The sequence below is a fragment of the Apteryx mantelli genome, chromosome 2 (assembly GCF_036417845.1).
Source record: "Apteryx mantelli isolate bAptMan1 chromosome 2, bAptMan1.hap1, whole genome shotgun sequence".
Classification (NCBI taxonomy): domain Eukaryota; kingdom Metazoa; phylum Chordata; class Aves; order Apterygiformes; family Apterygidae; genus Apteryx; species Apteryx mantelli.
The window spans coordinates 28,029,271-28,043,883 of NC_089979.1; the positions used below are offsets into that span (position 1 = coordinate 28,029,271).

The following is a 14,613-nucleotide window of genomic DNA, read 5'->3' on the forward strand; positions in this document are numbered from 1 at the left end:
AGTGGATTTGCTTAATTGATAGAGACATTTGCTACCTAGTATAAATCCTTCTGCATAGTAATATGATTTTGCATGTTACTTTAAAAGTACAGTTTTCAAAGAAAATAATGCAAATAGAAAATGGAGTTCTTAGCATAAATCCTATAGTTGTGCAGGCAAGATTTCCCACAACATTTAAATAAATGAAATGAGAATCTTCATATAGATTTTTTTCATCAAACTGGCTACCATTGTAGGTAAGGAACAGGAAAGCAAAGCAAAGCACTGATCAGAATTTTTTTCTTTTTTTTTCAGCTAAATAGCTTCCGAATAGCACATCTTGGCTTAACAGCATTGACTTTTGTGCCCTTTGCCTACAAATTAACAAGTATATTCTCCTCTCAATACCTACATCTACGTGCCATTAGTAGCAGTCAGGACTATGTGAATGCCATGAGTTCTGTTACATTAATATATCTATTTTCTCCTAAATGTGTTGAAGTAAGCAGTCTAATGTCCAATGCTTCCCTTTTTTTGGTAATATATAGTACTCTGAAATAGTGAAAGTATGCATGGTAAAGTTTAAAAGCTTCAGCATTCTGTATTTGCATTGTGTTTAAATTATTTAAATATCTGAAAAGGTATAAACATAGCCTGCCACAGCTGATATTCTGTGGCATTTTGTCAAGTGTATCTGCCTTACCCGTGCTACCTGAAAACCAAAGAAATCATCTAATTATTTTTTCTGTTGCCAGAAAGTTTCAGTTGTTTAAAGTAATTCTCATTCTATGAAAATAATTCCTCTTTGAAACAGGTAGTAGGAGGAAAGATGACTGAATCAGGTCGACTCTGTGCGTTTATCACCAAAGTTAAAAAAGGAAGCTTAGCTGATACAGTGGGGCATCTTAGACCAGGTATGTATCTGTACTACTGAGTTGCTTTTCTAAAGGTGGTAACAAGAGAATGAGTTTAATTAGAAGTAAAAGTATATTAAATAAGTGTTGCGAGCTGCTGCAGAATTCAACCTGACATAATTACTAGATTATCTGCATTGCTACTTTTATGAAATACATAAAATCTGATGTTTTTCAAAATCACATTTTTGTGTTTTCATGCACATTTTCATGTGCTCAAAATCACATATTCCACTGATGTCCTGCCCACTCAATTTATGGTGTATATTTTTATTTAGAGCTAAACCAAGCTATCACATATGAGCCAAAAGAACCAGTCCAGCTAAGAAACTTTTAAGTTCTGTTTCTGTCCCAACATGCAAACCACGGATTGCTACATTGGAGAATGTGCAAGAAATATTAAGTGTTAACATAAGAACTATCAGAAAACCTAAATACTAAACTTTTACATGGAAAAGGGTCTTCAAAATAGTAAGCTGATTAGATATGCTGTTTTAAAGATCTGCATTTTATAAAGATCATCGTGTGTTTTTTTTTAAAGCCACAACTAGCAATGCAAGTAAGAGCTATATCTAATTCAATAGGGGTCCTAATGATAATGTAATTGTTTTGTTGATCTTTATCTATTCAACGTTGAGCTGCAGAAAAGTTTTAATGCTCAGGATTTTCCTATATTTAAGACTCCAAACTTGTTCTACAGCACAGGTTTCACAATTCAGTAAACTTGCAAAAGTATAGCTTAAATTGTCCTTGTAAGTACAGTTCACAGAAGACTTCCTAAGCAGAGTATTATTACTGAAATTGTAGGTGATGAAGTATTAGAATGGAATGGACGGCTACTACAAGGAGCCACCTTTGAGGAGGTGTATAACATCATTTTAGAATCCAAACCTGAGCCACAGGTGGAGCTTGTAGTTTCAAGGCCAATTGGGTAAGTAACTTTGTAAATTTTACTATTAATTATGATAAAAGTATCGCTAAATTTCACTTTTGGTAAAGAACATATCAAACAGATTTATAAATATTGTAAAGGATAAAATTGTGTAAAAATTCTGTAAGCCATAGGTACAGCTAGAATGATAGACCATCACAGTTAGTAGAATGAGGTGGTGTGAAATCTTGTATTCCCTGAGACAGCAGGAGACATTTCTTCGTGCCCAAACTAACATCATCTGCTGATAGGGTCAAAAATAGGTTCCCTTCCGTGGTTGATTAGTTGTTGTCCCAGCCTGTATTGGCTCTGAAACTGTGGTTACGCGCTTTATCATCAAAATCCTTGATTATTAACTTCATTCTTGATTCTTGCTTCACCACTTCTGTTTTTATATAACATATATATGTTCATACTTGGGACAATGAACTTACAATGAACTCTATTTACTGATAGTCTGCAATGTAGAATTTTGGCCAAAATACAGAATGTTAATGACATAATCAGTATGCTTGGGGGAAAGGGTTGAATCCAAATTTTCATCCTCTTCATCTTTGAGGAGATTATCTGTTAAATTATTGCTTGGTATGTAATATAGAACATATCTAAATGAATAGCTATTCGTAGTGCTTACCTCAGTGGTCCAGCACTTTTTTATTTTTTTGGTGCTTTACACTGCCTGCTTTTGCTTGACTTTCTGACTTCCCTCTTAATGTGTAAACTTAAATTTTTCTTACTTAGCCATAGAGCATTTCTGCTTGCTTTGTTATCTTAGACTGTGAATAATTCCCCTTCTTTATCCATTCTTTTTCTTCAAGTTCCTACAGTCTGCAGTCATGTCCCTCTTTTATTTCTCCACTGGAAGTTCCATAGGTGATCATAGCAGGGCTGTGAAAAGGGATGCTTATCACTGAATTTGATTTGCTCTCCCTAATCATAGACCTTTTCATTAATGAGATTGAAGATAATTTTGTGCATAAGGCCTTGTTTATAGGATCTGCAACTGTGGCTTACCTTTGTTCATAATATAATTAGTATGTAATTTATATGTAATAATCTAATTCATGTGGGAGAAATATGTTTATATTATTACATGGAATTACATATTAAAAATATATTTATCCCTTTCCTTTTTCGTTAGACACACACACACACACACACACACACGATTATCTTTGCTTCATACCAGAAAGCATGAATAACATAACAACTGAAAATAGGAAGTGCTAACAAAAAATCTAGAAATGTCTAATCTGAGGTTGAAATTTCATTGAGGATAATTTGTTATGGGTTTAGCTTCAAGATATCATACCTGGGTGTGTTCAACTTGAAGAAGTTATTTGTAGGACATAATGTGGTTTAACAATTTGAACCTGGAACTTGGTAATAAAAATTACTTTATCTTGTCAGTGAGATGAGAGCTTATCTCTTACATACATAGTGAATTGCAACCCCTTCAGGGCAAAAGCTATATCTTCTATCTTATCCATAAAAGCCTTGGCATAACTTGAGAGTTGTCGATAAATAGTAAAGCTAAGGGGCAGACTACATTGCTAGGAGAATATTCTCTCAGAAGAGGTTTCACATACCTTTCATACATGGGTAAGATCTTTACTTCTCTCAAATAACAGTTTATAGCAAAAGCTCCCATACTGAAAATAACTATTCCATTTTTTTTTCTCTTTCTGCTTTCCCTTCACTGTGGGAAATCTCCTCTATTCTTTCCTGTGCTTTTATATATGTTTACTCTCTTTTGTTGTTTACCCTCCTTATCATAATGTCTTTCATTGACGTAACCATGTGCACCACTTGCTGGCACTAGAGCGGCTCATTTATAATTCCTTAAAGAAGGGCATGCATGTTCTCAGGATGCCTTCTTCAGCATTAACTATTTGCCTTATTGCCTGAAGAACTGAGCCAGATCAGGGCTAAAAAACTGCATACTTGATTCCTCGTCTCTCTACAGTAGAGGTGAAAAAGGTTCTTCACCTCCAAATCTCCAGTTACTAACATAAATGGGTTTATATCTGAAGCCTCAGTGATAAATACCTTCTAGAGATATTATTTAGACATTGAATGAGTATTTATTTTAATCAACTACAGGGTGGTGAGGTTTTGGATTTTGATCAGATGATATATGTGACTTTTTGGAGTTTGATATAAAAAATAGAACTTCAGAAGTGTTTTTCATGAGATTTCAGCTGATGAGCTGGTAATATCATAGCATCTTCTCAGTTTAGGAGACTCCTTGTCATAATCAAATGGGCTATAGAAAGGAACATCTTACACTTGCCCAAGGGAACAAAGCCATAGGTCTGAGTTCTGCCCCAAGGAATAAAATAATCATCGCTTCAGACTTTTGGTTAATCTGAACTTTCAGTAATTTTAAATAGATTCAAACTTTATTCCCTGGGGCATTTTCACATTGAGGTATATCCTATTATTAATTAAGACATGAGAGTCTTATGATGGTCGCATGGTAGTGTGTTAACTTGTGCCAGAAATCTTGAGACAGTCAGAGACTGGCAGTTAGCTTCGTTGAGAGAGAACCTGTTGTCTCATTCTGATATTCTGAATACGAAGACAAATTCCAGTAAACACTATGGTTAGTTCTTCTTCATTATATTATGGGCTGAATGTTATGAAAACTGAAGATGACAAGCTAAGCTGATAAAGGAAGATGAAATAGAAAGATCCTTTTCAAAAATGATGGTGCCATTTCTGCATGTAATTTATCCCTTTTTCTATCTTACAATAAAAACTGATGACCAAGTTGCTATTCTGAGGGATCTGGCTATCTCTTACATGCAATAACTTTTCCATTTTCCTCTTTCTAATTCTCAGAAATATATATTTTAGAATGACATTTTATTTTCCTAGTTACTACTATTTTGATTTTGGAAGGCATGATGTATTGTGTTGTGTTAATTATTCAATCAAATGTGCTTTCAATGAAACATATCTTAAAATGTCAAGGGATGCTTAAAAATACTTGCCAAAAACCCCTTTCTCTCCATGCCAATCCAAGATTTCTGTAGCTGTTTCTCCTACATCTATTTGTCTTGGTAAGAGTTCCTTGTAAGTAATGCCATTCACACTATTGTGAAATACTGGTATCTGAAAATTTCAGGAACAGAAATGGTAGTGTTCAAAGCTTTCAAGTTTATTGTTTCAGTTATCTCCAGAAAACTCTTATTCCATCTGTTCACAATGGTACATATTTTCAAGGTTTTCTTCTCAAACTTATATGCGAGAAATAATTTTGAATTAAAGGTTAGATTCTGGAGTGTATATCTGAGTGAAGTGATAGGCAAGTATTGGGTTCCTCTACAAATTCTACAAATATCCCATATGCAATCTTAAGTATTTACTTTTTCAACAGCACTTACAAGTTTCTGACATGTTTTGCTTACTAGCAACAGAGGCAGTAACATTTCCTTAGCCACTGTGGGCAGTTATGCCAATTGCATGCCTTTTAATTCATTGGAACTATTGGGTACTGCAGCACCAGTGCACCTGGTGAACTGAATTCCTGAATCTGTTTAGTGAAGCTATTTTTCTAGCAACTGTTGAGAAATGTTTGGAAAGGAAGTACCAAAAAGGAACTAGGTAAGTTTTATTTATATGTAGTACAGGCTTTCTTTCATTGTATCAGGTAGTGGGTATTACTGAAAGCATTTTTAACATTCCCTTCCTCTCAAAAACCTAAATCTACTGAAACACACAAAATCATTTAAAATACTGTTCTTACTGTGACTAAGAACTGAAGGTCTTCACCTTGCCTTGTTTTGCCCAAATGCCTCCAAAATGTTTCTGTTAGCTTATTGTTAATATAGTAACATTTGTCCCTCACAGGAAGCATAGGTCCCTGTGCGCGGGTGTAATGAAGCACTTAGTCATTGCCCCTGAGGGCTCTAAAATCACATAGCTCTACATGCCACTTACTGCAGGTGATCCAACATCTCGTGTGTATGCAAGCATGTAATTTTGTCAGATGAAATTGTACATCTAATCTTCCCACAGAAAAGGTAAGGTCTTCCAAATGTGGAGTTCAGGAAGAGTAAAGGACACAGTGGGATAGCCAGTACTGAGGGCCCAGTATGTTTGGTTGAGTGTCCAATAAGTTTAAATCATTTATAGTGTCATAATAAAGTTTCCTACTCACAGTTTCAGTCTGCAGTTGATTCTGAGATTGTTTATATGTTTTTTTATTTACTCAGTTATTTTATTTGTGACTACACAAAACTGCATGCAGTCTCATTTTGATTCCCCAGCAGTGGTAGCATTCCCTCTCAGCAGCCAGAGAACTCCTGCACTCACCAAGCCCTTGTGCTGTAGCTTTTAATTGGCCACTGAAATTATTTATATTGGACAAAGGAAAAATCTTCCTGTGGCTGAAGACAATCAGTCAATCATGCGATTTTCCTGAGGCATTCCATGGTGACTTGAAAAATGTTGCAGTTTAACTGAACTCTGAAAATGATTGTTAGATCAGCCTGTCTTACTTTTCCTGATTTCAGGGATATTCCCAGAATACCTGACAGCACACATGCACAGCTGGAGTCCAGTAAGTTTCAATTGCGGGGTAGGAAAATCTTCTCTCTCTTTTATGTAAGCACAGATAGATTGAAATAGATGGTTGTTTCAGTCAGTATAGCCCTTGTCCATTTGTCTGTATTTGTCTCAATATGTCATCACCCCGTGTTATCTATTTATCTCATCTACCTTTGTTTAATAATAAACTATCAGAAGTAGGGATATGTCAATTGAGGCTTGACATTTTGTTATAAATTGAGGCTGCTTTATATTGAAAAGAAAAGCATAATGCTAACTAATATACAACAATATTAATCTCAATTTTTAATTTCCCTTTAAACTAAAAATGAGGATGAACTATTCATTGTTTAGAACTAAAGAGACAGTTACTTTGAAATCAGAACACTTCTATTTTATTAGGACCATTCAGCTCTCTTTAAATAGGCTAAACCAATATTCATGAGAGAAAAATAACTTGTTCTTTGGCTTAGACCTTGTAAAATGGATTTCAGCCTGGAGTTATTTTTTTATCATTGTTTTAGAATTCTTTTGTAATAGAAGCTATTAATAAATGCAGTGTCATAAACTTAATTATAGTAATGTGAAGAAACTCCTGCAATAACTCTTCACTGATGATCCAAGTCCTAAAATAAAATCCATTACATTTTGTGAGATACGGAATATTAATAAGCAGTGTTTTGTACTTACAATACAGTCCTTTTTTTACTCTACGTTTTATATGTCAAAACTTGTTCTCTGACAGAAGCTCTTGCAGGTTAGAAACAAAATGTACAAAATACTTCATCTGCATCTTGATATTTTTATAAAAATCTACTTAAAAAATTAGTCTAATTGTACAAGATAATATGTGCCCTTCAGAAGACTGAATTCCTTTGACCACAGTAATGTAAATAGGAATTTTGGGCCTTCAGTTTACAGACATTATTACTGTGGAAAATATTTGAATAAGCTATTATTTGTTCTATATGCTTGAGATGATATTTTGCAGCTATAATAAACTTGGTAAGCTTTTGATTGCATTTCAGCATCAGAAGATTGAGTATCATTATTTGGTCACTTTAAATAGGTGAAATAGCAATTCTGCCACAATAAACAACTTTATTGTATGTGTGATTATTTGTATCTTTTTATTTAAAGAATGTTGTGAAAAATATGTAAGTGGTACTATTTATAAAAAAAATATTTATAATTACAGGTTCTAGTTCATTTGAATCTCAAAAAATGGACCGACCTTCTATTTCAGTGACTTCTCCTATGAGTCCTGGCATGTTAAGGGATGTTCCACAGTTCTTATCTGGACAACTTTCAGTATGTAAACATTTCATTGATATTAATGTTGTACTTTTTTCAGCATATCCAAACTTTTGTGCAGAGTGCAAGCTAGCTCTAAAATAAATTTCTTGTTAAACCTTTTATTTTTTTTAGTTATGCTATATATCTCAGTATAGGAAGGGACATAATTTTTTAAGAGCAGTCCATGTATTAGACATATATATGTATATTTTTCTAGTAAGCTGTCACATTGGTAGTCAGATATTCAGAAAGGCCTAATCTTGGCCTCCAGTTATATTTGTGCTGTTGAGTGTGTATGCTTTTTTAACTGTAACACTTACATGTACAGTTGGTAGGTTTTATCACCTGTGTGCTTGGACAATAATAGTGTTTATTTTTATGCCCTAGCTCTCGTATATACCTTTTACCAGATATCCCTTTGCCTGTTTGCTAATGTTATACTCATTGTACCAATATGTCGTGTTACTCACTTTTGTTCTTCACTCTTACTAAGTTCATTATATGAATGTTTTCTTTGAAAGGATAATTTTTGTGCTAAACTGAAGGACTCAGGTTTTGTACACCATTCTGTGCCATTTACAACTCCAAAGTGTGATTTTTCAGAAGTGCTTAGTTGTGGTCTGGTACCCTTTGAAATTGAGAGGAAAACAAAATGGAAGCAGTGCAAAGTTGATGTTAAACAGGTTTGAAAAGGTCACTTTTATATTCCTCCAAGATGTTTATGTTAACATAATGAGTGGGCTATAAAAATAGGCAGAAAATCTAAGCAGACAGTTTGTAGGTCTCACACAAATGGTTTATGGTATCTATAGAAGAGAGGAATAAATATTTTCTGTCTGGTCAGCAGCCATGTTGGCTCCATTTTGCAGTGCATGAGACATTATTTGTTTTGCTCATCAAACCAGCCATCTGCAATATATAATTCTGAATTTTGTGCAACTGTGGTACTTAAATACTTTGGAAGACTGAATCCTTTGAAAAAATGTAGAATTAGAAATCATCAGTGTAGAGTGCAGAGAACTTTGTACAAAATATAACAACAAGGGAATGTGAACTATCAAAATACAGATATTGAAGTTTTTAAAAACTAATATAGTTTTACAATATGGCAAAAAATGTTAATATTGGAAACAGTGAAAAAAGAAAAGCTCTTTTGGCTAAATCTCATAAAGAGTAGGCTGTCAACAAGTTTTGGCTCATAGCTGCCAGGGTGATGCAGAGTTAGCTGCTCAGATGTCCAGTGCATTGGCACTGCAGAAAGATGATCCCAAAACCTGTGTGAGAAGCAGGAAACCACACAGAACTGACTTCCTCAGTTTCTCATTCCTGAAACAAAATCTTCAGGAGTTCAAGATGAGGGTTTAGTGGCAAAGTTATTAATTAATTCTATGGATTTTGCAGTTTGATAGGATATTGCAGTTTGAGATGCATAAAAATAGTACCGGGGCTTTGGAGATATGTTCTAAATTACTCAGAATGACAGAATTCAAAAAGGTTAACATACATCTCAGAGTGGCATATAAATTCAGGGTTTAACTCATTCCTGTTTTTAATGATTTTTTGTTCATTTGTTTCAAGGTATAGATGCCTTTAACTATTTATTAAGTTTGTAACATTTCCTCCCACCTAAGAAAACCAAATAATGATAGAAGATGTTTAGAGATCTTCACCACATTTGTCCTTTTTGTCCTCTTATATACTGTATACCACTGTATACAGTACTCCCTACTATACAATGCCCTTGTTTCCCTCAGAGTGCAACTGATAGTAATTCTGAAAACCCCTGGCTCCAGTGACTGACACCAAGGTCACGAGTGCTCAGTTACTCTCAAAATTAATGTCCTACTGTCTCAATTTAGGCACCTCACATTAGTAGGCAGTTCAAAAATTTAGACAGCTATCTTATCTCACCAGTTAAAGAAGAGTTGGAGATAGCTCTATTTTATGTTGTCATGTTAATGGTACAACCCAGTTCTTGCTGCTGTGAGCTCAAGGCTTTAGGAGGATGATGCTAGACCTTTCCCTTTGCAAGGAAGGGTGGCTGTCACCATGTCAGCAGATGGTGTGGATAGATAGCAATGTGGCACCCCAAAGGAATCCCAGGATTGCCCCCACAATAAAAGAGGGCTTTTTGAAATGTGCAGACTGAAAAATATTTTTAGAAAAAAAAGACCTAAGAGAGAATTGAAGTATTTTGTAGAAAGTATTTTTATTTCCCAAAATAGTACATATCTGCCGTTTCATTTTGGACTGATATTTTAATTTAGAGTTTTGAAAATCAAAACCTTTTACTTTTCAAAACTAGGAGTTCTATGTCTGTTTTCCTCAGTGAATTCAGTGCAATAAATAGTTTTTCTTTCATTTTAAAAATTCTTATTTCTCATTTTATAACTTTTGAAAAGTTTCTCAACTTTGGAAAAGTTAGAGTGAAAAAAAAATTTCTTGACCTACTTCTTTTTGTAGAGTTGGTGACGTTTCTAAAAATTAGAATGAACTATGAGAGTGTGTTACTACGTGCCTTTACCAAAGGTGAAGAAACCAAGAGACACTGAATTTTAAAAATTACATCTCCCCATGTTTCAAAACATATTTTATTTTGAACACTACAAAATGGAAAGAGCTTCAGTATTTTGTTTTTCATATTTTTAATCAGCTCTTTTCTAACAGGATAGTTGATGGAGCAGTCATTCATTCCAAATAGCTGAGTAGATGGAAATGGAAGGAAATACTGAATTCCCAGTATAATTGGGAATGTGCTTTTTATGGTGAGTGCCTAGGCAGGAAAATAACTGCAGAAGGCTGAGGGTAGATGGAGACAGAATGCAAAAAGGTGCTGTTCTTTGTGGCAATGCAAGGCCATGTGGAAAAGCGTGTCTGCTGCCGTGCTGAGAGCTGGTGGGTGAAGCCAGGCAAGTGTGAGGAATCGTGATGGGATGGCTGATAGACAAGATTTCCAAAGTGTTTTCTGTGGTTTTAATAATATTCTGTGGTCCGATGGGCTGTTGTCAGGGTAGCTGTGTGTAATAAGCTGTGAAATAGCAAAGTTGTGGGCAGAAGTGGAGAAATCTACAATTCTGATGGAGCTCTGAAGAATTTGAATAAATACCTGGATATGTACATCCTTATTCAAACAGACCTTTCAAGGTGGTTTTATTGACAGTGTTTTGGAATGTTTTTCTTTATGTTCAGTCTTGTTTACTGATTTTATTCTGGCCAAAATATACCAGGAAACATGTATTAAACCAAGACAACGGAAGGGGGAGATTATCTGCACACTCTTTTAGGCATTTTGGCAAAGTTGTGTATTACTTCCATTTACCCCATATATACTTCAGGCTATTTCTAATGCCAGCTCTTCGTATGCTCCTATATATATAGCGTGCTCAAAATAAGATACCTGTGTGCTCAAATACGTATTTTGGCAAAATTCTTGTATCGGATTTTGCATATTTACTTGTATAGGTGGATAGTGTTGAGTGGAGTTTTGCTTTGGTCTTAAAGACCTAGAATTAAAAAAGGCTGACTGAGTTCTCTTCTGATTGTATTCCTTGATCAAGACATTTGTAATTCAGTACATAATTTAAGGTCTTCAGTGACAGATTTTTTTGGCGATACAGAGAAGCCTTAAACATCTTTGAAGTGAATAAGCACCCTCAGTATTTAATGGTCTTAAAATTAAAGCAATTTAGGTAGGTGTTTAAATCAGAATTTAAGTTTCTATATTTATGCATTTGACTCCTAGACAAAAATAAGAGAGTTTTAGAAATGATTTTAGAAGAAGAGAGAATGTGTTTCTAGTGTCTGCTGTGTTGAATCTCGTGTGTTTTAGGCTATAGTACAAAAGTTATTTAGCCAGGTTAATTGCAGTGATTTTTTTTTCTGTCTGTTCAGTCTTCTACATTTTTCTCTGTGTTGGGATTAGTCTGTGTAGTTGTTTTCTTCCGTTGAGGCTACAGTGACATTCCTACAGTGACTGACACTCCAGAGCTGAGTAATAGCAAACCATCCTGCATACTTTAGAAATCTTCCTTCCATTGATAATTATTCTACCCAAATACATATTTAATTGAAATAAATTGTGTGCAGCCACACTAAACTATTGTTTGTCATAATATATTAAGGTATAGGAATAATTTGTTACCTGTGTTTTGTGCAGTTTATTTTACGGTATTTTTGGTCCACATTGTTCTTCAAGGGGAGTAATTTTGGTTGTTGTTGCACTTATTGTTTTATTATTATTTGCCTTGTCTGGTTCCTGTTTCTGTGTTTTTTCATTGATTTGTTTTTCTTTTAATGACATTTTGAAGAAGTCGGTATTCTTTGTGTGTTGGTGCTCTTTGCTCCATTACTGCATTTGGGCTATTTTTTCAGTGCTGCATGAAAGGTATAACTTGGAATGCTTCTGCAGTACTTAGCTTTAGAAACTGGTAACCTGACTAGAAAAAATGGTAAATGGGTGCAGATAGAAAATTACAATATTTCATTTTTTACTGGTGGAAATTCTAACAGAGAAAAGGGGCATCATGTATAAAATTAAGCTATTTGCTTGTACGGTTGAACCACAGAAACATTTGTGCTTCAATTGGTTTTCCATGCTTATTCAGTTTATACAGCAGTAAAATAAAGGTGTATTTATTCACGTTGGATAATCTACAGCATATTAGAAAGGGGATATAGTACATTGCAAAGAACGTGATATGTCTGCATATCTTGGGGGGGGGGAAGATGAGGTCAAGTATGAGGCATGCTTTGCCTTCCCCTTCCCCTTCTCCTTCCTCTTCCCCTTCCCCTTCGCCTTCCCTTTCCCTTCTTTCTGTCTTCTGTCCCAGGACAGGTGAACCACTGTTGCCCTAAGGTCAAGGTCTGCGCAGTACGAGCCAGTGCACAGGAGGTGCTTGTTGCCCTCCATCTCCAGGGCAGCATTTGGCAGCTGTGGGTTCCTGGGGCGCAGGGGAGACATTCTGTCCCTTTAAGGACTGTGATATTCTGAATATCTATATTTCTGTTGTAATACAGAGCAGAAGTGAGCTGAAGATCTACTTTCATTGTGTGTGAGTAGGTCGTATTCTGGCACCCTTGCACTGGGCTGTACAGTACTGCCAGTGCAATGTGGGGGCAGCGTGCAACTGCTGCGCCTCAGGAGCACATCAGACAACAACTGTGACACAGACTGTCGAGCTGAAGTAGACTGATAATCTCAGGAAAACCAAGCAGGGAGGCAGAGATTTTTTCTACCTGCTGAATTCCTGAGGGCTGGCCGGCACTACCAGATTGCTGTGGCTATTACGACATCCTCCCATACTCCTCTTCCCCACTCATCCACTCTGAGCTGCTGGCGTGTGCTCCTGCTCCTGTCCAGCCCCGTGCTCAGGTATCTTTCCTGTCCTACTCCGTTAGCGCTTGCCCTAAGCTGCAGATGGAGAGTGGTTGGAGTTCGTAGCTGGTCCAGGAACTCAGGAGTGCGCCTGGTACCGATAGTCTAAATGTAGCTGCTGAGGTCCACAGTGTCGTATGGAGGCAGAAGTATTAAAACGCAAACGTAAGGGTTGTAAATGGGTCTGCTGTGTGCTCTGCGACCACTAGGATTGCTAAATGGTATAGATCCCATTTCATGCAAGGGTTTTCTGTATTTACCATATGTCTTTTCTGTCGTGATTGCTAGAGGTTGGAAATACATTGATTGCACCTTCCCCTCTTACTGCTAACATCAGATAGCCTTTTCTTTTAATCATTTTTAAAGTCTTTATTAGGGCTTTCTATAGAAATGCCACTTAAAGTCGCAGTTTTGGAAAACCTAGTATTGTTTTACTGTAGAAAGCAGCTAAAGCTGTCAGTATGTGAACTGTATTTGTTTCAGTCTCTGAATATGTGTCTACAATCTTTCTGAAAGGGATGATCAAGCTGAATTCATATTTTCTAGCCCACTTTTAAATCACACTTTGCTGACCTGCTGCTTTTATTAATGTTATTTCTAAATCTATTGTAAATGTTATCAGTAGGTGGACATGTCAAATGAAATCCTTGCTCCTGGGGAATCAGTGGCAAAATTCCTGCTGACTTCCTTAAGGCTAGAATTTCAGTCACAGAGTTTTGATATGATTTGGTAATAGATTTGCAGATTTAATTTATACATTGCATTAAAATACTTTGTTTTAGATAAATATGTCCTTGGTGTAAAGCTGTGTTTAAAGTAATAGCTGTGTGTCTTTGTTTTTACTTTTGGTCTTTTAGTTTCCAGCGTGTTGTCCTTTTTGGTTTTGTTTTATTGCTTTTTCTTTAATTTTGCTTACCAGAGCCAAAGCCTTAGTAGAAGAACAACGCCTTTTGTTCCTAGGGTTCAGGTAAAGGCTTCATCTGCCTGACAGAAACTAAAGTTGTGTTTTTCTTTTGTTTGTTATGGAAAATGCATAGTAGGAAAACATTACTTTGTAGTCCGTTTTCCCATATTTTTAGTGTGTTGCTTTAAACCATATTAACAAGTTTCATGTCATCTTGTGAGCAGCTTGTAAAGTTCTGCATGGGGGTTAAAATATTAAATTACAATTTAAAGAGACAATTAGTTTTTGTTTTGCTATTTACCCAATATATTTAAACTCATAGGTTTCAACAGTGATAATGGCTATGTATCCCACATACATAATGTGTGTATTGTTTAAGCAATAAAAAATTTTGTCCTGTTGATGTTTGAGCTCATTATATCAAGACTGATGTCTCTTTAAATCATTCATTATTGTTAACACATCCTTTTTTGCATTTTCCAAGTAATAGTAGCGCCTTGAGTGGAAGACAGGCAAATAAATTTGTACCTTGTTTAAAGAAACAATTTTTTTGTGTATGAAATTCAGTTCTTTCATTTTAAAAATGTCAAAATAACCAAAACTTCATTTACTTAACAAATGATTTCTGCTGTTGTGTTACTGAATTTATTTAGCTTTAATA

At 35.4% G+C, this 14,613-nt stretch overlaps 1 protein-coding gene across 1 annotated transcript in view; it reads left to right on the forward strand.

Moving 5' to 3' along the window:
- The window catches only part of RIMS2 (regulating synaptic membrane exocytosis 2), a 492,192-nt gene that overhangs the window by 258,477 nt on the left and 219,102 nt on the right, over nt 1-14,613 (forward strand). Inside the window, 5 exon segments of the mRNA XM_067292312.1 lie at nt 794-893; nt 1,701-1,824; nt 6,345-6,391; nt 7,577-7,689; nt 13,968-14,015. Of these exon segments, the coding sequence (XP_067148413.1) occupies nt 794-893; nt 1,701-1,824; nt 6,345-6,391; nt 7,577-7,689; nt 13,968-14,015 (432 nt within the window).